This window comes from Lissotriton helveticus, chromosome 3_1, assembly GCF_964261635.1.
Source record: "Lissotriton helveticus chromosome 3_1, aLisHel1.1, whole genome shotgun sequence".
NCBI classification, from domain to species: Eukaryota; Metazoa; Chordata; class Amphibia; order Caudata; family Salamandridae; genus Lissotriton; species Lissotriton helveticus.
In genome coordinates this window covers 547,287,114-547,313,851 of record NC_136061.1, presented here as the reverse complement: position 1 = coordinate 547,313,851, position 26,738 = coordinate 547,287,114, and the positions used below count along the sequence as shown (strand labels likewise).

The window sequence follows — 26,738 nt, the reverse complement described above, 5'->3', positions numbered from 1 at the left end:
AACCTCTATATGCGCCTCGACTGCTTTCGATGATCTTCCACGGTTGTCCCTCTGATCCAGCACACAAGATTACTTAGGCCGGGTTCTTTCTGACCATGACGCGCACCTTATGACCCTTATGTGGAGGCCCCCTGTACCTCCAAGTACCTCTTGAAGGCTGCCACTTGATTGTTTCCAGGACCAGGTGTGCCGCCAGGAGCAGGAAACCAGCATCTGCTACTTTTCCAAAAATCACAACACAGCTTCCACTTGATAGACCTGATGCGCTCTTGGCATGGCTTATCCACCAGGACTCAGAATTTCATTGCATTACCAAGGTGGCCGCCCTCACCGGCAACAGGGTCTGGACCCAAACTGGTATTCTACAAACCTTCTATGACTATTATGCCGTTGTATACCGGGCACCGCTGAATGATCAGCTGGCAAAAATAGGCCAGTTCCTAGCTGACCTCGTCTTGCCCCAGATCCCCCCTCTCGCGAGGACTTGTCTAGACACGGAGGATCACTCCAGCTGAAGTAAAGCAGGCTATCCTAGATCTGGCTCGAAATAAAACCCTGGGTCTGGATGGCTTGCCTCCAGAATACTACAGTGCCTTTTCAGCTCTCCTGGTGCCTCGGCTGGTGGCAATGTATAATGCGGCCCTGGGAAAGGGGAGCTTCCCCACTCTCTTTGCGAGTCCCTTTTAGTCTCGATCCTAAATCCAGACAGAGAGCCTGCCTTTCTAATTTCGTTTAGGCTAATTGCTATACTAGGGGCGGAATTCAAAATAAAAAAATAGGTAAAATACTAGCTGACCGCTGTGCTCAGGTCCTCCCGGAGCTTGTACACTTAGACCAGAACAGCTTCGTCCCAGGCAGAAGCACCCTCTCAAAATATCCGCTGTCTTTTCCACGTGCAGAATCAGGCGGGGGGTCATTTTCCCCTTGCCGCCTGTCTTGTCCTTGACTTGAAGAAGGCGTTTGACATCCTGTCCTGGCGTTAGCTATTCATGGTGGTCCGCCAAATGGAAGTGGGTCCCAAGCTGTTAGCATACACATAGCTATTGTGCTCGAAACTCACCTCCCTAATTCGTTTGGCCCTTTACATCTCAGGTCCCTTCCCAGTGATTCAAAGAACACGTCAGGGATGTCCCCTCTCCCCCACCATTTGATCTAGCTATGGAGCTCTTAGCTCTATGCCTCCGGGGGGAGAGGATGGACTGGGGTATCCCTTTAGGGGGCGAGACCCACAGCGTGTCTGACCTGCTTCTCTGCGCACAGGATGTTTTTACAGAACTCAACCCTCCTCGGATCATGTTATTGGACTTTGATGTCACGGCTGGACTACGGGTCAACTGGAAGAAGTCTGACTTTACCCTCTTAGCCCCGCCACTCCCCGCTGGGGCTGTGCATTGGCAACTCTCGCCTGGCACGCACAGGCGCCTCCCTACCTGGGTGTTCATTTGTATCATACACTTTGTGATTTGTACAAGGGCAATCACTGTAGGGCATTGGCGGGTATACGATCCCAGGTCGGCTTTTGGAGGACTCTTCCCCTTGCTCCAATAAGAAAGATCATCCTGGTGAAGATGGTCTTCTTGCTCTGCCTCCTACACTACTTTGTGAATCTTCCGATTATCCCTCCCCGCTCCTTCTTTAAAGAACAGGAACATTGCTTTGTTCCCTTATATGGGTGAATGGACACTGACGAATCGCCCTAACATAGCTTCAGTTGCCAGTAGACCGGGGGTCTCAGGGCCCCATCCTTCGAGGCATACTTTTTGGTGGCGCAGCTTTAGGGGCTGTCCTGCTGGATAGCGGTGCTTTATCTCGGGATGCTTGCTCGGAGTCTGGACCCTTGCTGGCAATTCGTCACCTGCTTTTGCCGACAGCCCAGCCCACTTCGACCCACCCCATAAAACTGACTATAGCAAGGGGAAAAGTCAAGAATATCTAACGTTCCAATGCCGGCTCTTGGGCAGGAGTAGACAATAAAATATTGTGATAAATATTCGCTCCGTAAGAAAACAAACCACTATATATATATATATATATATATATATATATATACACACACACACTCACACACACACACACACACACACACACACACACACACACCTGGCTTTGAAACCTTAAATATTCTTGACTTTCCCATAAAAAGAGTGCGTTAGGCAATCTGCCAGTGCAAAGTATCACGGGAAGATGGGAACTTCTGGAGTTCTTAAAGGGGTTGGGCTCTTTTCACATCAGAAGTCTGTCAAGTTACATTTTTTCATAACCTTTTCACATTTGAACCCTCATTTGCACCTAGGATGTTGTACTGTAGTATTAAAGGTTTGTCGGGATAAACCTGTTTGAATTTTCAGAATAAAAATCCACACTTGAGAAACTAATTCAGGTTCTTGTTTTCATTCTTTGGAATGCTGGATTCTTCACACCTTGCGTATTTGTGAAGGAAATGTCTTGGGTACAGTGCTCCAGATCCATACAGACAGAAAGAGCTCTTCCATGCATTTATGAATTCAATGAAGATTCCTACGATGCACAACTAGGACGACAAATAAGTAACCTTTTGTTATACATTTACATGAGTTTGTCAGAGATAAGGTTATTCAGCAATCACAAATACATTTTATATTCATGATCATTGAACATATTTAATGATATGCCTAGTTTGGTTGGTATATTATTTACAACAAGGGGTGGTGATGGACAGAGTCTCTGAATTAAGCAGAGTACTCTCACCCAGTCAAGAGATCAGGGCTAGATCCAACACCGTTTTTTAGCTCATTGCACCATCCCAGTTTCAGAACCTGGCTGTATGCAAATTAGTCTGTCCCTGGCCCAGTGCATCATGGGAACAGGGCAGACCAGACTACAAAAGCCAATTCTTACACTGGGAAGGAAACAAGCTTCCGGGGACCGGTTTCTGCCATTTCAGGCGTCTTCGGCCCGGCTTGCTTGAATCCTGATGGTGCAATGAGCAAGGGACTCACATCTGAGCATACCCTTCCACGCTTAGGGTGGACAAAATTATTTACAACAAGGGGTGGTGATGGACAGAGTCTCTGAATTAAGCAGAGTACTCTCACCCAGTCAAGAGATCAGGGCTAGATCCAACACCGTTTTTTAGCTCATTGCACCATCCCAGTTTCAGAACCTGGCTGTATGCAAATTAGTCTGTCCCTGGCCCAGTGCATCATGGGAACAGGGCAGACCAGACTACAAAAGCCAATTCTTACACTGGGAAGGAAACAAGCTTCCGGGGGCCGGTTTCTGCCATTTCAGGCGTCTTCGGCCCGGCTTGCTTGAATCCTGATGGTGCAATGAGCAAGGGACTCACATCTGAGCATACCCTTCCACGCTTAGGGTGGACAAAATTATTTACAACAAGGGGTGGTGATGGACAGAGTCTCTGAATTAAGCAGAGTACTCTCACCCAGTCAAGAGATCAGGGCTAGATCCAACACCGTTTTTTAGCTCATTGCACCATCCCAGTTTCAGAACCTGGCTGTATGCAAATTAGTCTGTCCCTGGCCCAGTGCATCATGGGAACAGGGCAGACCAGACTACAAAAGCCAATTCTTACACTGGGAAGGAAACAAGCTTCCGGGGACCGGTTTCTGCCATTTCAGGCGTCTTCGGCCCGGCTTGCTTGAATCCTGATGGTGCAATGAGCAAGGGACTCACATCTGAGCATACCCTTCCACGCTTAGGGTGGACAAAATTATTTACAACAAGGGGTGGTGATGGACAGAGTCTCTGAATTAAGCAGAGTACTCTCACCCAGTCAAGAGATCAGGGCTAGATCCAACACCGTTTTTTAGCTCATTGCACCATCCCAGTTTCAGAACCTGGCTGTATGCAAATTAGTCTGTCCCTGGCCCAGTGCATCATGGGAACAGGGCAGACCAGACTACAAAAGCCAATTCTTACACTGGGAAGGAAACAAGCTTCCGGGGACCGGTTTCTGCCATTTCAGGCGTCTTCGGCCCGGCTTGCTTGAATCCTGATGGTGCAATGAGCAAGGGACTCACATCTGAGCATACCCTTCCACGCTTAGGGTGGACAAAATTATTTACAACAAGGGGTGGTGATGGACAGAGTCTCTGAATTAAGCAGAGTACTCTCACCCAGTCAAGAGATCAGGGCTAGATCCAACACCGTTTTTTAGCTCATTGCACCATCCCAGTTTCAGAACCTGGCTGTATGCAAATTAGTCTGTCCCTGGCCCAGTGCATCATGGGAACAGGGCAGACCAGACTACAAAAGCCAATTCTTACACTGGGAAGGAAACAAGCTTCCGGGGACCGGTTTCTGCCATTTCAGGCGTCTTCGGCCCGGCTTGCTTGAATCCTGATGGTGCAATGAGCAAGGGACTCACATCTGAGCATACCCTTCCACGCTTAGGGTGGACAAAATTATTTACAACAAGGGGTGGTGATGGACAGAGTCTCTGAATTAAGCAGAGTACTCTCACCCAGTCAAGAGATCAGGGCTAGATCCAACACCGTTTTTTAGCTCATTGCACCATCCCAGTTTCAGAACCTGGCTGTATGCAAATTAGTCTGTCCCTGGCCCAGTGCATCATGGGAACAGGGCAGACCAGACTACAAAAGCCAATTCTTACACTGGGAAGGAAACAAGCTTCCGGGGACCGGTTTCTGCCATTTCAGGCGTCTTCGGCCCGGCTTGCTTGAATCCTGATGGTGCAATGAGCAAGGGACTCACATCTGAGCATACCCTTCCACGCTTAGGGTGGACAAAATTATTTACAACAAGGGGTGGTGATGGACAGAGTCTCTGAATTAAGCAGAGTACTCTCACCCAGTCAAGAGATCAGGGCTAGATCCAACACCGTTTTTTAGCTCATTGCACCATCCCAGTTTCAGAACCTGGCTGTATGCAAATTAGTCTGTCCCTGGCCCAGTGCATCATGGGAACAGGGCAGACCAGACTACAAAAGCCAATTCTTACACTGGGAAGGAAACAAGCTTCCGGGGACCGGTTTCTGCCATTTCAGGCGTCTTCGGCCCGGCTTGCTTGAATCCTGATGGTGCAATGAGCAAGGGACTCACATCTGAGCATACCCTTCCACGCTTAGGGTGGACAAAATTATTTACAACAAGGGGTGGTGATGGACAGAGTCTCTGAATTAAGCAGAGTACTCTCACCCAGTCAAGAGATCAGGGCTAGATCCAACACCGTTTTTTAGCTCATTGCACCATCCCAGTTTCAGAACCTGGCTGTATGCAAATTGGTCTGTCCCTGGCCCAGTGCATCATGGGAACAGGGCAGACCAGACTACAAAAGCCAATTCTTACACTGGGAAGGAAACAAGCTTCCGGGGACCGGTTTCTGCCATTTCAGGCGTCTTCGGCCCGGCTTGCTTGAATCCTGATGGTGCAATGAGCAAGGGACTCACATCTGAGTATACCCTTCCACGCTTAGGGTGTGGCAGGGTATACTCAGACATGAGTCCCTTTCTCACTGCTCCATCAGGATTCAAGCAAGCCGGGCCGAAGAGGCTGAAATGCCAGAAACCGGTCCCCGGTAGCTTGTCTCCTTTCTGGTGAAGAATTGGCTTGGTAGTTTGGTCTGCCCTGTTCCCATGATGCACTGGGCCAGGGACAGACTAATTTGCATATAGCCAGGTTCTGAGCTGGGATGGGGCAGTGAGATAAATAACGGTGATGGATCAAGCCCTGATCTTTGGACTGGGTAAGAGTGGTCTGCTTAATTCAGACACTCTGTTCATCACCACCCCCTTTTCTGAATCGTTTTTGGCCACTATAGGTGTGGCAGGGTATACTCAGACATGAGTCCCTTTCTCACTGCTCCATCAGGATTCAAGCAAGCCGGGCCGAAGAGGCTGAAATGCCAGAAACCGGTCCCCGGTAGCTTGTCTCCTTTCTGGTGAAGAATTGGCTTGGTAGTTTGGTCTGCCCTGTTCCCATGATGCACTGGGCCAGGGACAGACTAATTTGCATATAGCCAGGTTCTGAGCTGGGATGGGGCAGTGAGATAAATAACGGTGATGGATCAAGCCCTGATCTTTGGACTGGGTAAGAGTGGTCTGCTTAATTCAGACACTCTGTTCATCACCACCCCCTTTTCTGAATCGTTTTTGGCCACTATAGGTGTGGCAGGGTATACTCAGACATGAGTCCCTTTCTCACTGCTCCATCAGGATTCAAGCAAGCCGGGCCGAAGAGGCTGAAATGCCAGAAACCGGTCCCCGGTAGCTTGTCTCCTTTCTGGTGAAGAATTGGCTTGGTAGTTTGGTCTGCCCTGTTCCCATGATGCACTGGGCCAGGGACAGACTAATTTGCATATAGCCAGGTTCTGAGCTGGGATGGGGCAGTGAGATAAATAACGGTGATGGATCAAGCCCTGATCTTTGGACTGGGTAAGAGTGGTCTGCTTAATTCAGACACTCTGTTCATCACCACCCCCTTTTCTGAATCGTTTTTGGCCACTATAGGTGTGGCAGGGTATACTCAGACATGAGTCCCTTTCTCACTGCTCCATCAGGATTCAAGCAAGCCGGGCCGAAGAGGCTGAAATGCCAGAAACCGGTCCCCGGTAGCTTGTCTCCTTTCTGGTGAAGAATTGGCTTGGTAGTTTGGTCTGCCCTGTTCCCATGATGCACTGGGCCAGGGACAGACTAATTTGCATATAGCCAGGTTCTGAGCTGGGATGGGGCAGTGAGATAAATAACGGTGATGGATCAAGCCCTGATCTTTGGACTGGGTAAGAGTGGTCTGCTTAATTCAGACACTCTGTTCATCACCACCCCCTTTTCTGAATCGTTTTTGGCCACTATAGGTGTGGCAGGGTATACTCAGACATGAGTCCCTTTCTCACTGCTCCATCAGGATTCAAGCAAGCCGGGCCGAAGAGGCTGAAATGCCAGAAACCGGTCCCCGGTAGCTTGTCTCCTTTCTGGTGAAGAATTGGCTTGGTAGTTTGGTCTGCCCTGTTCCCATGATGCACTGGGCCAGGGACAGACTAATTTGCATATAGCCAGGTTCTGAGCTGGGATGGGGCAGTGAGATAAATAACGGTGATGGATCAAGCCCTGATCTTTGGACTGGGTAAGAGTGGTCTGCTTAATTCAGACACTCTGTTCATCACCACCCCCTTTTCTGAATAGTTTGGTTGGTAAGCAATTTTTATAGTTTCATTGCCATTAGACTATGAAGTTGCTGTAAAGTGTTGCTTGGAGCATTGGAAGGTTAAAGCCAGCTTATCGTAGGGAGAATTTGCATACTTGCACTTTCTGCATGTACCTAGATGTTTGCATGCAATTGCCTGATAAAGGTCTCAAGTGGAAGGTGATTGTATGGTAGATACATTTTGATAGAGAATGTATGTTGCTCAAATATTCCATTTTATTGCGTTATGTGGCATACTCCGTCAATAAAAAATGTTTTTATATTTTCTTAGACTTCTACAGCATCAGCCTCATTTCTATACATCCATCCCTCCGAGTTAATATATCAGCCATTGGAAATCGATCAAGATAGTGGATGATCCACCTGCTATTTGTATAATGGAGGCTGCATTCTCGGAGGTACCTATTCTGGAGAAAATTTGGCAAGTGAAGATACCACATAAACAATGACAAAATATTAATACTCTGTGGGTATGGCTATAAATTGAGTAATGATGGGCTTCCCAAATTTTATTTGGATGGTTAGAATATCATAAAGCTCCTTTTCTCCCATGTGGCATATTTATTGATGGTAATCAGTATTGAATATCTCCCATTACATGTGGATACCGGAGAACCTTTACAGAAATAGTTCCTGCTAAAATATGTTTTCTAATACCCCTTTGAAAAATAGATGAATTAATATATATATATATATATATATTTTTTTTTTTTAAATAAAGGATGTATGAATTATAGTTAGTGAAGAAACCAGGTTGATTAATTTTCACTATTCTTTTACAGTTCCACAAAAGGAGATACATGCAAGGGAAATGAATAACATTGATCAGCTATTAAAATGGCTGAAAATAAAGGTTTATACTCTCCTCCTCAACAATGCATAACACTGAATGCTGGAATCTCAGCTCATTTTACCTAATGAGCAGTGTTTTCATCTTTAAAATGTTACCCATTTAACTTAAACCACCGGGGAGGAAAGTGGGCTGCATATGACTTCAGTGAGAAATCTCTTGGTTGTTAGCTAGCATTCTTAAAAGTAGCATTACATTCTTCATTATGAATCTTCATTATTGGTCATATGTTTCTACTCATCCTCTCAAAAAGGTGGTGGGGAGCTGATTATTGTTGTTGTGAAATGAAAACACGTATACATAGATGTTAGATGCAGATAGACTGTCAAAGAAATATTTTAATTATAAAAATCTCTCTGTCAAAGTGCTCCAGGGTTCCGTTGCTGTAGAACCAACTAAGAACCAATAATTGAAGCACCTTAGTCTTTAGTGTGTTTAAAAATAAAACACAACACATCAGGAAGCCTAAAGTCCTACTAGTGTTTAATGCAAAATAGCAGGCAGCACAGCAAAGGCGGTTGTCATTTCAGCTTACAAGTACTGCAGATGGAAAAGGTCCGTTGGAGCATAAGAGCTAAAATATATAGCATTTTAGAACTGTATATATACTCTTTTTCTCAGTAAAAGTCAGTGGAGCTTAGCCATGTGACAGAAACGTGTTACTTTCAGCAAGAACATATCTAATGAGCAGGTGGTAGGATCCTATTCCCGAAGAAGCACAAACGTTCTTGAGGAAAATAGAGCATTCATAAATACAATACTAGCCTCATTATTCTACTACAATCCTGCTTCCACTTGCTAGGTTCAAAAGCAAGGTTGCGCTTCTTGTAAATGTGCAAATGTACAACCTCCAGTTGCATGAGTTTTGGGCCTACTGAACCATGAACATTAGCAAGCATATTCGAAGCTAGTGGAAGCTCCAAACCACTATAAAAGGACATCCTTATTTGATTCTAAAACAGTAGTATATCATATGCGTAAACATTAATACTGTAATTTATAGGAGCATATATTTGCATTGTACCAACAGGATTTTAGTTTTTACAACCTCCCTATTTCTGAAAGGGAAAATTCCACCTTACAATAGTAATGAGAACAGCCTCATCACTTCCCTTTTCATCTCCTTGCCGTCGCTTTCTTCATCATCCTTAGAAACAGCAAACATGAAAGCCTTGGCAGTACCTTTATTTTTGCTAGAGCTTTGGATGATGTACGATTTATTCTAATATCTATCTAGGTAACAACCACAATTAGAACAATTTCAATAAATGATTCAAATATTTTCAAACCTAAAGTGATGAAAATCCCCATTAGTCACATCCAGATGCCATTAGAACGTAGATCAGGGGTGCTTGTATATCATGTAAGTTCTTTACACTCTCCTTAATGTTATCTATCTGCTTGTGTAGGCTAAGGAGGTTGGGGAGGTGAGTAAATGTACAGGAATTTATATAGCGCAAATCACCAAGCGGTTTCTAAGCGCTTGCTTAGGGAACCCGTCCTGGTATTCCCCTGTGAGATAACCCCGGCAGGGTATCCGCAAGGTGAAAGCCAGGCATCCCGCCGCGAGGGGCCGTTGTGGAGATTAAGCAAGCTATTGCCCAGAGTCGCAGAGTGTGAACCCGTGAATCGAGTAGGCACCGGAGCGAGACTTGTCGAGTTCATGGACATTTTTTTTTAGGACTCAAGACCCCGCCGAGCCGGGAATTGAACCCTGGTCCCGGACTGACCTCTGCTTCCAGGTCTGCCTCCTCTAACCAGTGAGCCACACTTCTCCACAATTCTCTCACCAATCAGTACTTAAAATTCCACAGAGCGCTCCCGACCCTGCCCCCACTGACCGCCAAAAGATTATATATGGCCATTCGATTTTGAATGAGCATTTTGGCAATGGCATCTAACTGTTCTGTCATCAATCCAAAAGTTATTGAGGTTGAATTTGCTGTTTCTTATCAAATGTCTCAGCTCGCCAATTCCAATGTTGTTCTAAAGGATGATCTTCAAGGTGCTTTATAGCTGGAACGATGTATCTTGGATAACAAGTGTCATTCCACTCTAAAGGCAGCCAAGGGTAAGTTTGTGACCTGCAAATAAAATATGCGTAACCTCCCAGTGGTTTGTGTATGGGGAGATGGTACTCAAATGGAGGGGACTCCAAATGAGGCTCTCCACTGTTAGTTCCTCGGTTCTTAAAAATAAAACCTTACTCACTCATTGAGAGATGTGCCATGTTTCGCATGTTGAGGCTCAAATGACTTGTAAACTTTGCAAGACCTGGGAAGGAGCGGGGAAAATGTTGGCACACTGTGGCAATCTATGCCTGAATTGGAAAAGTTGAAGGTAAGTAGTTATTAACTCTGATGGGCACTCCGATCAAAGGAATGCCACCCCCCACATCAACTGGCATGTGCGTGCAAATTCACCAAGAAGACAAATTAGTTGCCAATCTGTACTTTTCCAATAGCAACGCAAAATGAATTCAATTGTATGCTGAGAGGCTGCTCAGCGCATGAGAAGGTTCAGTACAGATTTGTCTTGGAATAATTCCACAGTAAGATTTATCCCACTACCAACCAGAGGCTCAGAGCAGCAATGAAGATATCAGGCAATGCCCACAGGAGTATCTGGTATTGAGAATGAAGATGATACTTACCTCGGACAGAGGTAGTAGTGATGAGAGGCTGAAAGGGCAGCAGCACATGATAGAGAAGACAAAGGAGGTGGAAACGTAGAATTGACCCATGGGCAGCTAACAGGAACAGCCTTTGTAATGGATGCTGGGCTAGGTACAGGCCCTGAGGTTGAGACAGGACCGCAGTTGTTTCTAGGAAGAGCAATTCACTTGCAATATGAAGAGTGAATCCATGTTACCAACCACGATATTTGACAGTTGTGTTGGTCATGAGCAGGATCTGGGAGGGTCCATGATGGCAAGGCTGTAGTGTGGTCTACCTCTGGTATACGTGTGCCTAGACCCATTCCCCTAACTGGAGAGAATTGCAGGCCTCAGTTCAGACACTCCTGTGAATGAAAATGTCAAAGACATTGTATAATTTTCAGCATTATTGAAGGACTGGTGTCATGTTGTCTCTTTAAATATTATTGGAATTGTTTGCCTCCTACATTCTGTACTGTGCAGGATTCTCTTCCTCATCTCTGTATTGGCAGTTACTGGGGAAGAAGTCCTGCGTAGGCTGTTACCTACCTTGCTCCTGTGCTCTCTCTAATAAACCTTTAATTATACTTCTCATGCGTGGAGTCAACATTACAATTCTGGCGACGATGGCGGAGAAGCACTAGGAAACCCACGAACCTACGAAGACCTCGTATTGAAAATTTTCGTTGTTTATCAGATATTGAAGAGATCGAATTCTACATTCACCGTTTTAATTTAATAATAACAATTTAGTTTATTGTAGAATTGAACACTCATTTGTGAAGCGGAACCGAGCTGAAATTGATTGAACAGATTTGAAATCAGTTGTCTCGGAAGAAACTACTTTCCGTGAGTTGCTTTCTCTAATATTTCCTTTTAATTCTAGCGCATTTTGAAATTGACTTTATCGACTAATTGCGCAAAGTAAACTTGTGGAAGGCCTTAAAAAAGCGCTGCTTATTATTGTGCATCATTCAAGTGGGGAGAAAACGGTTACCTTCAGCGCGCTCTCCCGAACGCTGCCTCCTTCACGTTCTTCTCTGCTACATTCTCCGCGCTCCAACCGCGAGATCTGACGTCCTCACTTGTCACACGCCACGTGAACGTGATGCACGCTGCACTATGATGTAAGACGCAAAGCGGCCATTTTAGGAAATTACCATAGCAACCGAAGAAATGTTTTCCTGTTGAATTTATTCGCTTCACATCGCTCGGAAATACATTATTAAACCTGCGCCAATTGAATTTTGAATTACAGTGCTTTATGGACCTTTTGACTTACATATTTACTCATCCCATTTACAAGTAAGGAGATTAATTTTTTAAAGCGCCTATTTTCAAACTTTAATTTAACCCTTACCTTTGACTATTTCTTTTCGATATGGCCACGCAAAACTTTACTATCCAGTCACCACAAGCTTTTTGGCCTTCAGGATTAGAACCCTGTATGAAGTGGCTTCAATGGAAAGCATACTTTTTAAACTTTATTGACACCATTGATGAAGACGGGAAGATGAAGCCAGAAAGAAAGAAAAAACTGTTTTTACATTCATTAGGTGCTGGTGGCTTAAAGATTTATGAAGAAATGTCAAAGTGTACAGGAGGTGGTGATTCAAATGTGTTTTCTAATATTTTGAAAGATTTTGATAACCATTTTTCTCCCAAGGTATGTATTGGTATCACCAGATACAAGTTTTTTCGCAGGAAACAACAGCCTGATGAAACTATTGACTTACATGTGGCTGAACTTAAAAAAATGGCGGAAGACTGTAAGTTTGATCATCTCCAAGAACAGTTTATAAGGGATCAGGTAGTTATGCATGCTTCAGATCCATCAATTCAAGACAGACTTTGGATTAATGGAGATTCTGAACTTAAGGATGTTTTGGCCATTGTTAGAAAGGCAGAACTCTCGGGTCGCAGTGCTAAAGCTATTAAGGTTAGTGAAAAGTCTACCACTGAACAAAAAATAGTCCCTGACCAAACTATTTCTAAAGTCCAAAGTAAATCTAATTACAAACAAAGATATCCTGTTAAAGTTAAACCTGCTGAGATTAAAAATAGTGATAAACTTAAATGTTTTAGGTGCGGTAGCAGTTCACATTTAGCTAATTTTAAATCGTGTCCAGCCATTAAAGAAAAATGTTCCAATTGTGGGTTAATTGGACATTATTCCAGAGCTTGTTACAGAGCTAAAGGAAAAAAAGTTAAGGTTATTTGTGATTCAACTTCAAGTGATGATGATGAAATAGTTAAAAAAGTTATGCATTGCTCTGTTCAAGACGAATACGTTAACAAAGTTATGTTTTGCTCAGTAAGTGATGAATGTATGGAAAGACCTCTTGAAAAAGTTTACATTTACAATATCAATGATTCCTATAAAAAAGATTTTTTCAAAAAAACCATTTGTAATATGCACATTGGAGGAGTTCCTATTAACATCTATGCTGACTCTGGTTCTCCCTACACTATAGTTAATGAGAAAGTGTGGAATTCTAATTTTGTACATCATCTTGGAAATAACCTTTACTTGTCAGACATTGCCCCTGAAGGATTTTCAGGGGAAAGAATTGACATGATTGGTTTCAAACCGTTAAAGTTTAAATTCAAAGATAGAGAATCTTTCGGAAAACTTTATGTTGCAAAATACGGTCCATCTGTTTTCGGATGGAGAGACCAGAGAGATTTAGATATTATACTAAATCCCAACAGTCCTGAACCTGTCTTGGTTATTAATGATGGCTCAGAGATTGGTGAATCTATGTTTAAAAAGTTTCCCAAAGTTTTTTGTGGGAAAATTGGTAAATTTCAAGGATTTTCTCATCGCATTGTTTTAAAAAGTAATGCCAATCCCAAAACCTTTAAAGCTAGAAACATTCCCATTTTAGTACGTAGTGATGTAGAAAAAGAATTAGATAAGCTAATTAAAGAGGATATAATAGAGCCTATTGAATCCTCCGAGTGGATTTCTCCAGTTGTAATTGCCAGACGTACTAATGGTAAAATTCGTTTTTGTGTTGATTTACGCCACTTAAATGATAACATCGTAATTGATAAGTTTCCTTTACCAAAAATTTCCGAGATGTTGTCCTCAGTTAATGGTGCCACTATTTTTACAACGTTGGATCTTTCCGCTGCATATCACCAGATTTCACTTGAGAATGACAGTAAGCACCTTACAGCATTCATCACCCCTATGGGGTGTTATCAATTTAAGAGAATGCCATTCGGTCTTGCTTCCGCAGCTGCCATTTTCCAACGCATTATGCATAACCTTTTTGGCCATATGTCTAATGTTAAATTTTTCCAAGATGACATCCTAGTTTATGGAAAAGATAAAAGTGAACATAATACCATCCTTGAAGAGGTTTTAAGCATTCTTGAAGAAAAAGGGTTGACAATTGAGTTTTCAAAGTGCCACTTTGGAGTTAAATCTGTAACTTATTTGGGTCATGTATTATGTTCAGATGGTGTTTCTACCAAACCCAAATTGGTTGATGCTATTAAAGAAGCTCCTCCCCCCTCTAGTAAAGATGATGTTCGATCATTCTTAGGGATGGTAGAATTTTATTCGAAATTTATCAAAAGTTTTTCCAGCAAAGTTTATAATATAAGACAACTGTTGAAAAGTAAAGTCACATTTGAATGGTCTGCTCTTTGTGAGGATGAATTTAACAGGATTAAGACAGACATTATTAATGCACCTGTGTTGTCTCCTTTTGACGTTGATCTGGATTCCGTGATCACGGTAGACGCCAGCAACAAAGGTCTAGGTGGTGTACTTTCACAAGTAGATAATTTAGGCAAAGAACGTATTGTGGCGTTCGCTTCCAGGGCTCTTTCTGTTCCTGAAAGCAAATTTTCTGTTATTGAGAGTGAAACTTTGGCCGTTGTCTGGGCTTTAGAACACTTCCGGAGTTTTGTGTGGGGCAAGAAATGCGTGGTTAGATCTGACCATAAACCCCTGACTAAGCTTCTCTCCACTGATGGTCTTTATAATGCCACTGCTAGAATAGCAAGAATGTCTATGCGTTTACAGGATTTTATAATTAAAATTGAGTACTTTCCAGGCAGGAACAATGTGATTGCTGATTTCCTTTCACGCATGCCTTCTGAATTACAAGAATGTGAGGTGAGTGAGTGGGACTCTTTTCAGATTGCTCTCATCCATGATGAGAATCCTTTTTGCATTGAGAAGAAAAAGTGGAATGAAGAATATTTAAAAGACAATGTCTTAGTCACTGCAGTTTCACTTATTCGTGAAGGTTGGATAGAAAAGAAAAAGTTAAACTCAGATCTCAAACCATTCTGGGAGGTTAGAAGCGAACTTACTGTTTTGGATGGTACTATTTTTCGCGGTGATAGAGCTGTTCCCCCCTCATCCTTGAGGAATTCTATTTTGCAATTATGTCACAAAGATCATTGTGGCATAGTCAAAACTAAACAGAATGTGAAACAATGGTACTGGTGGCCTGGTATTGATGTTCTTGCTGAAAGAACTGTACGTGAGTGTATTACTTGCACAAATTCTGATAAGGTTCTTAACACTCTGAAACCTGAAATGTGTGAACCCATCATTCCTGATGGTCCTTGGCACACTGTGGCCATTGACATTATGGGGCCTATAGGCGTCAATCACAAGTTTATAATTTCTATTATTGACATTTTTTCTAGGTGGCCTTGCATCACCATTGTAGACAAAGTTGACTCAGCCGCTGTATTAGATTTCATTGACAAAGTGTTCATTGAAGAAGGCCTTCCCACCCAAATTATCAGCGATAATGGGGTTCAGTTCATGTCCAAATTGACCAAATCTTATTTTGACAGAACAGGTATCATCCACAAAACTACTTCGTTATATAATCCTAGTGGAAATGGGTTATGTGAAAGGTTCAATAAAGTATTGAAGAACGCTATCCAAATTGCCAATCTAAATAAAGAAGATTGGGAAATTTGTATCTACAAAGCTGTTTGGTCTTACAGAACCAATATCCATGATGCATTAAAAATGTCACCTTTCGAAATTATGAGGGGTCGTACTGCCAGGACCAAATCTAATCCTAATTGGTTACATAAAAATTCTTGTCGGGACATATGTATGAACAAAGTTAGATCCGATATCATTGAGAAACATTTACAGTATAAAAAAAGTTTTGATGGAAAATGTAATGCTCGTACTATGGATGTCAAAGCTGGCATGTGGGTCAAAGTTAAAAAACCTTGGAAAGTTAGAAAAGGAGAATCTCAATATTCAAAACCATTAATGATTAAGAAAGTTTTACGCAATGCAGTTTTATTAACTGATGGTAGGGTGTGGAATATGAGAAGAATTGCCATTTACAAAGGAAAAAAAGATTTAACTGCCAATTCTTCTTGCTCTTCACATTCTCCTACTGCCACTCATGAACCTCATTCTGTTCATAATGAGGATCAAGGTGGTTTTGTTGTTTCAGAAAGTATCTCTGATGAGTGTGTAGACTCTGCTAACAATAGTAATTCTGGTTCATCTTCCATAGTGTCAAATGAATGTTCTTCACAGAATTCCGTCTCCAACAGTTCCACTATTGTAGATTCTGATAGTGTTAATAATGCGAATGTATGTGAAAAACGTGTTTGCTCCAAACCCAAGTGGTTACAAGATTTTGTTTGTTAATCTTTTATTTTATTTTGTTCCATAAGGAAGAAGATGTGTCATGTTGTCTCTTTAAATATTATTGGAATTGTTTGCCTCCTACATTCTGTACTGTGCAGGATTCTCTTCCTCATCTCTGTATTGGCAGTTACTGGGGAAGAAGTCCTGCGTAGGCTGTTACCTACCTTGCTCCTGTGCTCTCTCTAATAAACCTTTAATTATACTTCTCATGCGTGGAGTCAACATTACAACTGGCTATTCACTCATCTGCTTCGACCTACACTTTAACCACCAACAACCACCCATCTCCCCCATTCCCCCACACTGGTAGCAACTTGAACAGTATCTCTGAAGAAACCTGATCCACAGAACTGCAAAACCGCATCCCACTGCACTAAGATGACTTTGCCTGTTCTATTGACAACTTCAGTCTATGGATAACTGCCTGCGCAGATGTACCGGCACCTCTTAAAATCAAGACTACCTCAAGGATCAGACCACAAGCTAACTGGTACAACTACAACCTTCGATGCACCAAGTGCCACTGCAAGCTGCACGAGCGCCTATGGAGACTCACCCACACAACAACAGCGACAGACCTACAAATGACCCTCCAACAATGCCAATTGATAGGCATTAGACACTCAGCCCTAGCAAAGTGAATACATAATTGCACCAATAGCACAAAGAAACACTTATCCATTGTAAGGTAATTCACCATGCCTGCTGCCAGCAATTTACCATGCTCACTGCCAGCTCCACCACCATCACCCTCTCTCAGAAGCTTTGCTCCTAGCTTGCGCTTTTCCTTCTTGACAGGATAAGCACTATCTACGACAACTTTGCACCCCACCAGATCCCTTCCACTCTGGCAGACTTCCACAGAGATGACATCAGCATTCCTGACCTGTTTCCCCAGTTACCCACACAGAAATCGTCACTACCATGCAATCCATACACTCAAGAGCCCCATCAAACTCTTGCCTGCACTACGCTTTCACAAGAGGACTCAAGCCCATCTGCACTGCCTTGACCTCAATCCTCAATGACTCCCTACCCACGAAGACCTTTTGGACCCCAGGGACCATGCCACTATCCTGCCACTACTGGAGAAACCCGCTGCAGACCCTTCCTCACCAGCTGAGTACAGCAATAAAGTACCAATTCAGTACAGACCCATCATACTGCTATCCAACCCAGAGAAAGCCTTTGAGGAACTCATCAACAAGAGTCTAGCAAACCACCTAAAAAGAACTGCCAGCTCATCCCATGCACGCTTCAAACCAAATCACAACACCGAAACCGCAACTGAAGACATCTGGACCGTCATGGACATAGGCAGCACTGTGGCCCTCATTTTTCTCGACCTCTGTGGCTTTCAATACTGTCCCCCACCCGAACCTCATTCAAATCTACCACCAGTCAGGAATTCGTAGAACAGCCCTTCAATTGATATGCTTCTTCTTCACAGGATACACACAGAATGTCAGCCTATCCCCCTACACCTCAGAACTCACCGAGCTGATCTACAGAGTCCCCAGGGATCAACACTCAGCCCCATGTTCTTCAATAACTACATGGCCCCTCTCGCCAATATGATGCTAACCTTTGGAATCAACTTCACATTCGCTGATGACACAAAACTCATCCTGCCCCTCTCCAGGGATACCACCAACAACAAAGCAAAGTTAATTGAGTGTGTGCCAGACGTCGCCCTCTTGATGAAATCCTGCTGACTCAAACTCAACTCAGACAAGATGGAGGTAGTGCTATTTTGGGAAGGACTTGACTTTATTGTGGTTCTTGACCTGGTGGCCATCCTAACTTTATCCCACTCCAATCCAATCCAGACAATTCAGATGTATGAAAATCATGGTCGACAACAAACTATTAATGGCCAGCCAAGTCAACCCAGTCACCTCTTTCTGCTTCCACACCCTCAGGATCCTCAAGCAAATCTTTAATTGGCTCCCTCTGTACTCCCGCTGAACAATCTCCAAAGCACTCATCACTGACAAGTTAGACTATGGAAACTCACACTTCATCAGAATCTCAATCCAACTCACCAAGCAGCTTCAGGTCATTCAGAATAGATGTTTTGATTGCTCTTATCAGAATCTTCCACACGGTAGCCCAACACCTGGCGCAGTCAAAAAACTTTAACACAGCCCCTTTAGAAAAGGGTTTTATTTTACAAAATGCAAGGACTCTCTCTCTTTTGAATAAGGCTTGGGGTTTATTTTACACAATGCTCTCAAAAGCTTTCCCAGATGCAAAAGATTAAAATATATAATGATGTGTATATATATATATATATACACTCCCAAAGTCCTTTCGAAACACGGCAATGAAATCCGCCAGGAAAGAAGAAAGCACTCTCACGAGGGGGAGGTTTCGAACGATAGTTTATTGAAACCTTCAGGCACAAGCAAGACGCGTTTCGGCACTTAGCCTTTATCCGTTGCATCGCGAAACGCACTGCGGCCATTGTTTTTATATGTTACTTCTGCTGTCAACGTCATTAGTGTCACAAACATAGAAAAGGGACAGTATTGGAACTTTCATAGATTCACATGCCTGAATCATTCCCCGTTGTTGAGACGGGAGTCTCCGGTATATAAAAAAGCAATGCTTAGCAGTATAGCAAACTAAAAAGAGGCCTAGGCCCCTTTCCCTTTTGCAACCCATAGCCTTTGTTATATAAAAAAGGGCCAAACTTCTCCCTGAACCAATCAGAGCTCCTCACCCTCTAGAACACTCCTGAGAGAACCTTCTGCCCCTCAGATTTTCGCGCACTTGTGCATATAAAACACTTTTCGTGCTAAATCCGAGGTGAGCCTCTCAGGGGAGGAGGGTGGGTGCATGTGAATCTATGAAAGCTTCTAATACTGGAGAACTACAGTTACAGGTAAGTAACTTGTTTTCTTACTCCAGTATTGGAACTTTCATAGATTCACATGCCTGAATCAGAATAGCGAGCAGTGATATTACAAAGCACCTTAATCTTGTACATTTTATCATCATGTAATACAGCATTAAAATCAAGCATAGTACAATAAAAGAAATGTGACTTTGTAAAATAAGAGAAAGAAGGATGGAGGGATGAAAAGAAGGCTCACCGTTACTGGATGATATTTCGTAGTACCGCCTCTCCCACCGCCGCATCCGACTCTGCGGCTGCTTCCAAGCAGTAATGCCTGGTGAAGGTGTGCGTAGATGCCCAGGTCGCTGCCCTGCAGATATCCTGGATTGGCACTCCTCCAAACAATGCAGTAGATGTGGCCACTGCTCTCGTGGAATGGGCACGAACTTGCCCATTTCGAGGCTTTCCAGCAGCTTGATGACAGTAAACAATCGCACTGGAAATCCACCTGGCAATCCCTCTTTTTGATAAAGGGAAACCTTTCCTGGGTGCGCTGAAAGCGACAAAGAGCTGTGAAGATTTGCGAAAGTTCCTGGTTTCCTTTAAATAGAACTTGAGACATCTTTGAACGTCCAGTGAGTGTAACACTCTTTCCGCCGCTGTTGTTGGTTGAGGAAAAAAATGCTTTAACACCAATGGCTCATTCAGATGAAAGTCAGTTGGCACCTTAGGAATAAACTTTGGATTAGTCCTAAGAATCATTCTGTCTTCCTGAAACTGTAGGAAAGGCTCTGGAATTGTGAGAGCTTACAGTTCTCTTACTCTTCTCGCTGAAGTTAGTGCAATGAGAAGAGCCACCTTCCAAGACAGAAACTTAAGGTCCGCCCTGTGTATAGGCTCAAAAGGTCGTTTCATCAACTGTGACAGCACTTTGACTCACTCACACATCACAAAGAAAACACACTCTCACACATCAAATGATCACAGCCACTGACTCACATCACAATGGCAATAATCAAAACTCACTACATCATCTGGTGCAAAAACACCACATCTCAGACTGGGGAAGTAAACAGCCATGATTGAGATCCTCAGCAACCAGGGTTCACTCTGAGGTAGACGCTTCCGCCCCCACTCAGATTCCAAACTCCCGATTTCCAAGTGCACAACCCTCAGCTTTAAACACACTAGAAGGTTCGAGAAAGACCTCCCCCTGGGCCAGTGAAATTTTACCAGAACTGGCCAGGCTCCAAGCCAGCATTCCCACGGCAGGAAGGAGCTCTCACGTTCCCTTCTCCAAACTCACATGTTCCAGCCTTTATCTTAACGAAGCTCACAAAGCCCTTCAGAATACATAAACAATCCCTCACCAAAACAGAAAGATCTTGAACGTGAATAACCCAAGCAACTTGCAAGCGCTGCTGTGCACGCAGAAAAGCTGAAGCAAGGCAAAGCCAGGGAAAAAGGATGACATGAGGCCATGTCAAAGCCAATAGCCATGTCAAAGGCACTTCGCAATACTCATACAACACCGAGCACATGTGTGCATCACTGCCCACAAAACTGCACTTTGAAACCAAAGAGTACATTCCACACTGCTCTCTCCCGTTCATGCTTTCATATGCACATCCCACACGATCTCCTCTTGGCAAGGCTATTCTACTCCGTGACAGCTCCCACTGAAAGACAGCAAGATTACAAGAACAAAACTTTTGAGAGAAGCAGGCATATGCAGGACATCGTACATCCAGGCTAAGATGAAATGACACAATGAAACAGTTACAATAATGGTAGTTAAAGGTCATCACAGGGTCTCACACCACAAGAATGCCTGTAGCACTACAATACAACAGGCAGACTCAAGCTATACCTTCCTTCAGGCACCCACATCTCCCACCTCGGAGAACTCCAATAGCTCTCCATTCACAAACATGCACTGTGCAGATTACTTGCACACACATACAAAGCGCTACACAATTTTGACCCCACCTACCTGAACAACCGCTTCAACTTTCACACCCCACCAGACACTTTCACCTAGCCAACCCCCTGCTTCCCGCTGTTGCTCAAAGATCCAGAGCCAGCAGCTGCGCCTTTTTTTATCTGGTTCTTAAAGCATGGAACATACTTCCCCTTCACATTAGGAGAGTCCCACCAATGGCACAATTCACATAATAACCCCTATGATCTATTGGTATTAGGATATTCATAACACAGCTGGAACCTGTCGGGCTCTCCTAAAATTTAGGGTAAAGATTTTGAGTCATCTGATGATACTCAGGTTGGTCTGGGAGTACTGATGTGTTAGAAGCAGTATTGGAACAATTTATTTTTCACTGCCCCAGCTGACCACAAGCAAAACATGAACCTCCTTCTCCCGGGGCCTGTCCTATGCGCCTTCTGTTTCCTGACCCAATCCTTCCACCTCATTGCCCTCCTTTGCCATCCTGCCATTGTGAGGATCATCTACCCATTTCTTTAATAGCCCTCTGCATATTTTGCAGTTTCAAAGACTTTAATTTCAATTCAGCATTTTCTTTCTTTTTCTCCTGTGAAGGTATGCAGTGGTTGGGGAGTGTCTCCAGTTCAGCTAACGTCTTAGCTTGCCATCCAGTGTATATGATAGTTAGCTGACTCTTAACATTCGGCAATGATCCCTGTACAGAAGTGTTTCCTGAACCATCTCTGTCAGACGGGGGATACCTGAATACATTTCAAAAACATCCTTCAGTCTGTCCTAATAATCAGCTGTTGACTCACCTTGCAGGTGGAGTTATTAGTTCAATCAGTTTTCACAGGGCATACCTTCGCAATTGCATTCAATAATGCTACCTTTTTTGCATTTAGTTCCCCATTATTCCCAGGGGCCACTCTCAGCCATGGCACTTTCTCCACCAGTTTTTCTGTCACGGCGCTTGGCACCACCAGTCCAAATAACTGATTCACATCCGTCCAATTTTTCCTACAACCTCAAACACACTAGTTTATTTAGGAACTGAGAGGGATTTTCCAAAATATTGCGGAACAGTTTCTTGATGGTCATGAAATCGGATGGTTTTAAGGGACAATGACCACAATTCTACCCCTGTCTGCAATGTAGTCACTCAAAAGGAGAAAAGTGGGATAGAATGGACTCTCATCATCGTAATCACTTGGATGAAGGGGACACCTGCTAGGCAACCGTTCTTTAATTTGTCTCAAGCTCTCTAAGGTGATAGTGTGGCTCCGTTCTCAATGGTCTCTATACCCTAGGGTCAAAAATGTGTGGACTCTAGACCGATTGAAAGAAGGGAATCAGCTTCTAACCTTGTCGCTGTACTGCCGTCAATCGCATCACAACTCTCACTTGCACATTGTGCTCCAGCCCGGTGATCCTGCAAGCACTGCTCAGTTTATCGGTGCATCTCCAGCTGCAACCCCAGCCCCGTGGCCTGTAGTGCATATCTAACAAATCCTCCTCCTTTGTGTCCTCGCTCTCTTTCTACTTTCCTTGTGGTTCAGTGAGATGGGGAAATAGATATGGAGAATGGTGAGCAGTTGGAATGTAGCCCTAATTCTATTCCTAATGTGGCTAATTTGGTATTCTACTTTTTTTTGTAAAATTTCACACTCCCGATTTTTGATTCCTGTTTGCTTTTGTGTGCCTCCTCATACCATTGTATGTAGAGTGGCCAATGTTCAGCATCCATTCAATTTTGTAGGATGTTCCAGTTTTTTCAACACATTCGCTTATTTTTCTATGTCAAAGGTATCATGTTCTGGAAGGGATTTCTTTCCATCCTCACTGGTGAGTCCAACTTACTCTTGTTAATGTTCGCATATGCGTTTACTTACCATTTTGTTGGTATATAGTGTGGGCAATAGTGCTTTTCGCTAGAGGCTCACTATGTTGAGACTGTCGGCCCCCATCACCCTTTCTTGCGATACCCTCACATTTGGGTACCAGGAAAAAGGGTCTGCAGGCTTTATGACTGCAGATCATTCATAGGAAGAGAGATGGGAAGGGAACAGAAAACTGAATAGGGTTCCCTTCAGTTAAGTTTCTTCTAACTGATCTCGTGGAGTGAAGGACGGGATGGTATCATGCACTCACCCAAATATCTCCTTGCATTCAACAAACCTTCAGTCAAGACCCAGAGGGGCTTATGAAGGGTTTGGGTGGCTAGATGAGAGGGTCGATTTCTCTCACATATTGATCCTTAAAGGGTCTGTGCTTCAGGTCCTGACACTTCTTCCCATCTTCCCCATTACCACACTATTTCTAGGACATTCTCACTCTATACGCTGGGTTCGCACTTGTACTCATTTTCTGTTCTCTGGAATGGTCCTAGCACTACCTACCCAACCATTTTTCTTTTATTTTCTCCCATCGTCTCTTACCCAGATGACATTTGTGCACACTCTCTTTGACAACACATTAGCCACAAAATAGTCCAAGCCATGAAAGCAATCAACAAGCAAATGGTAAATGTTGTTAAACTTTACCTAAAATTTGGATTAGATTCATGCCCTTACTTTTTAGCCAGTTGACCAGGTCCCGCGTTGGTCTGTTCTCCACTCTAGTTCCCCTGCAGAAGCTTCTGTTTACCTCTAGCACATGGTGTTGTCGCGTGGGCCTCAGTGGAACACTCTTCTGCTTTGTGTCCATTGAGGCAATTCCCAACACCACATGCACTATCTGTTAAAAATAAAACATAACACGTCGGGAAGCTTGAAATCCAAATGCAGGTTAATGGAGAATAGTCTGCAGCATAGCTAAAGAATCAAAGACAATTGTCATTTCAACTGAACAGGGCTCTCTTTTGAAATGGGCTGTAGGAGCATAAAAGCTAAAATACATAACACTTTGGATTGATCGTTACTAGTTGAAATGTTTGCCCCAAATCAGACTGTGTCTCAGAAATCTTTTAGAGTGTGGCAGTTTCAAGAACCAAGAATAACAGCCATTTTCCATAATTAAATATTGAGAGGAAGGCCTTCTACATTTTGAGCTGTTCTTGTGTTTTTCACTGCATTGGATTTAGGACAAGCTTTAATGTTGGTGGCACCCACGTCCCCATACATTTAATTTTATCAGATTGTGTTCAGTGTCTTGGCCACAAAAAAGCATGTTGACAAGACAATAAGTAAGTGTCCCACATGTTTTGGGGTGTGTAGAGTAAGACATTATGTACAGGTGACATATGACTTCCACACAGTTCATAGTTTTTACCTCTTTGTCGTTTAAAAAGTGTATTCATGCCCGGTAACAAAAGCTCTAATTATCATCCAATAAGGTGAGGGTTCTTTAAAAAAGTGGCTAAAACAGCATACCCAGGAATCCTTTTCAAGAGCCATGGCCTACGTAATTAAGGGAAGACAACACGTCAACTAAAATCCTTTGCTTTACACAGTGGGGATCTGTCCACTATTTAGGTGCTGCTGAGTTTTGTTTTTATTTCATCCAGTAATGCTTATTTTCACTGTCAGATAAATGAGTAAAACAAAGACTTTATTGTGAATAATTAGAAATGAAAAGATTTCTGTTCTGAAAATATGAAACTGAATTAAGCATCACTAAGGTCGGTGAAAGAGGTAGTGGTCTTTGGAGCGTCTCAATCACTCCTGTTCTCCCCTTCACATTTATATCCTTTGTAATCTCTCATTTAGGTAGACACGCCCTTTTTCTCCTCACATCTTTTTAAAATCCTGTATCTGTATACCTCACGTCACCTCATTCCTCTTCAGCACCATCTTCTCCCATTCTTCTTTTGCTGGTACTTCCTTTTATTTAAACTTCATAATTTCTCCAATCAAAGGATCTAGATGAAGGCAGCTTGCTTCGACATAAAGACTCATTTGGCTAAACTGAAATTTAGCTGCATTAAATTAGTAAACTGTAGTGTCCTGATATTATTTGTGCTAAGTCAAAAAAATCTAGCGGGTGATGGAGTGAAAGAAGTGCTAAAGAAAGTCCCTCAAACTGATGCAATGTCGTACCAAAAGATAAAAGAAGCGTTGGAAGCCAAGTTTAATCTGATGGTGAATGTCAATTATGAATGGTTCATCTTTAACCAAGCACAACAACACACTTGTGAAACGATGGATGAGTTTGTTCAGAGATTTGACGCACTTATCAAACACTGTAAGTTCTGTGATTGCAATGATAAAGAAGCCATGCGCCTCAGAGTCATCGATGCCTGTCTCTCACACTCTTTCAGAAGATGCATGTTGAGAGAGACACTCAGTTTAGATAAAATGCTAATGGCTGTGAGGGCAGAAGAATGAGCAGATCGACAAGCGACTGATATAGAGGCAGAAACAGCGTACAATGAATCAGCGTTGATTATGAAAAGTTAGCATAAACACTGAACAAATGCGCACATGTCGACATCTCCAAAGTAAGAAAAGTTATGCTTCTGATGTGGATTTTAATTACCACAGGAAGGTAAATGTCCAGCCATGAGACAGACATGCAAGGGCTGCGAAAAGAAAACCACTTTGTAACAGTCTGCAAAACGAAAGAGAAACCAAATTCATCACAGAGAGAAGAGAAAATGGGTGCCAGAAGGTTCCAGATGCATTCTCGCTATGCCCACGAGGCTAAAAGTCAACATCAGTTACAGCAAATAGAAACAAAATAACGATGATCATGGTCAAATTCATCATACAAAGGTTCTTCAACGACCCTATCCAGCGCCACTGAAGAAGACGTATGTGCGTTGATTATATCAACCAAAGAATGACGTGCAAATATAGGATTAACTGCTCGCAAAAAAGATCAAAAGTCAAAAGAGAAGCACCAATGGAGCGAAAAGTTTCATTTGAACACTGTCTGAAAATTACATTAAAGGTGAACGGTTGCACCATAACCTTCATTATAGACAGTGGTGCATCGTTTAATATCATGCTAGTAGAGAAATTTACCAGCTAATCTCCTGTGCTATCCTTACCCCATCAAACACGAAGGTATACATGTGGGCTGTGTCCAAACCGTTAAAGAGTCATGGGTCATACACAGCAGCCATGAAACATAAAACGGTATCATTGCAAGCATTGGTTCATGTTCATCAGGGAACTACATCAAGGGTATGGCTACTTAGTTTTGCCACTCCTGCTAACATGGGACTGATATCTCTCAACTGCAACTTCCATGCTCAGTCTGAAATTGAGTCAGTTCCTGTTGTTGTTTCATGGCCTAGGAAGGCTCAAAACAATGAAAGTGCAACTTCATATTAATGAGGACTTTTGCCATCTTGTCCAGTAGCACTGCAGAGATGCTTTCCACTTAAAAGAAACTGTTGAGAAAGAACAAGAGACATTGTTGAAACATGGCATCATTGAACACTCCACTGGTCCAACGCCATGGGTTTCGCCCATAGCTGTGGTGCTATAAAAGGACAGTGGATGTGCAGTTCACATTTGCATTGATATGCACCACACCAGCAGAGTAATTGAGAGAGAAAGACATCCTACTCAACACATCCCAGACATGATTATGCAACTGAATGCAGCCAAAGTCTTCTACCGTCTTGACCTGAACAAAGGATGCCATCAACTCAAGCTGGATGAGAATTGTGGGTATATTACTACTTTTT

General features: G+C 43.2%; 1 protein-coding gene across 9 annotated transcripts in view; it reads left to right on the top strand.

Moving 5' to 3' along the window:
* BOLL (boule RNA binding protein) overlaps positions 1 to 26,738 on the top strand; it is a 1,385,263-nt gene that overhangs the window by 1,136,235 nt on the left and 222,290 nt on the right. For 6 of the 9 annotated variants that reach the window (XR_013608668.1, XM_078680450.1, XM_078680447.1 and 3 more), the window contains one exon: positions 7,432 to 7,558. The exons of 2 other annotated variants lie outside the window; for them this stretch is intronic. Coding sequence is in view for 5 of the 7 variants with exons in the window: in XM_078680450.1 (XP_078536576.1) it covers positions 7,432 to 7,518 (87 nt within the window). In the remaining 2 variants the exon portion in view is untranslated. Of the gene's footprint in view, positions 1 to 7,431; positions 7,582 to 26,738 lie in introns of all 9 variants that reach the window. One more of the 9 variants, XR_013608667.1, reaches the window with a different exon arrangement.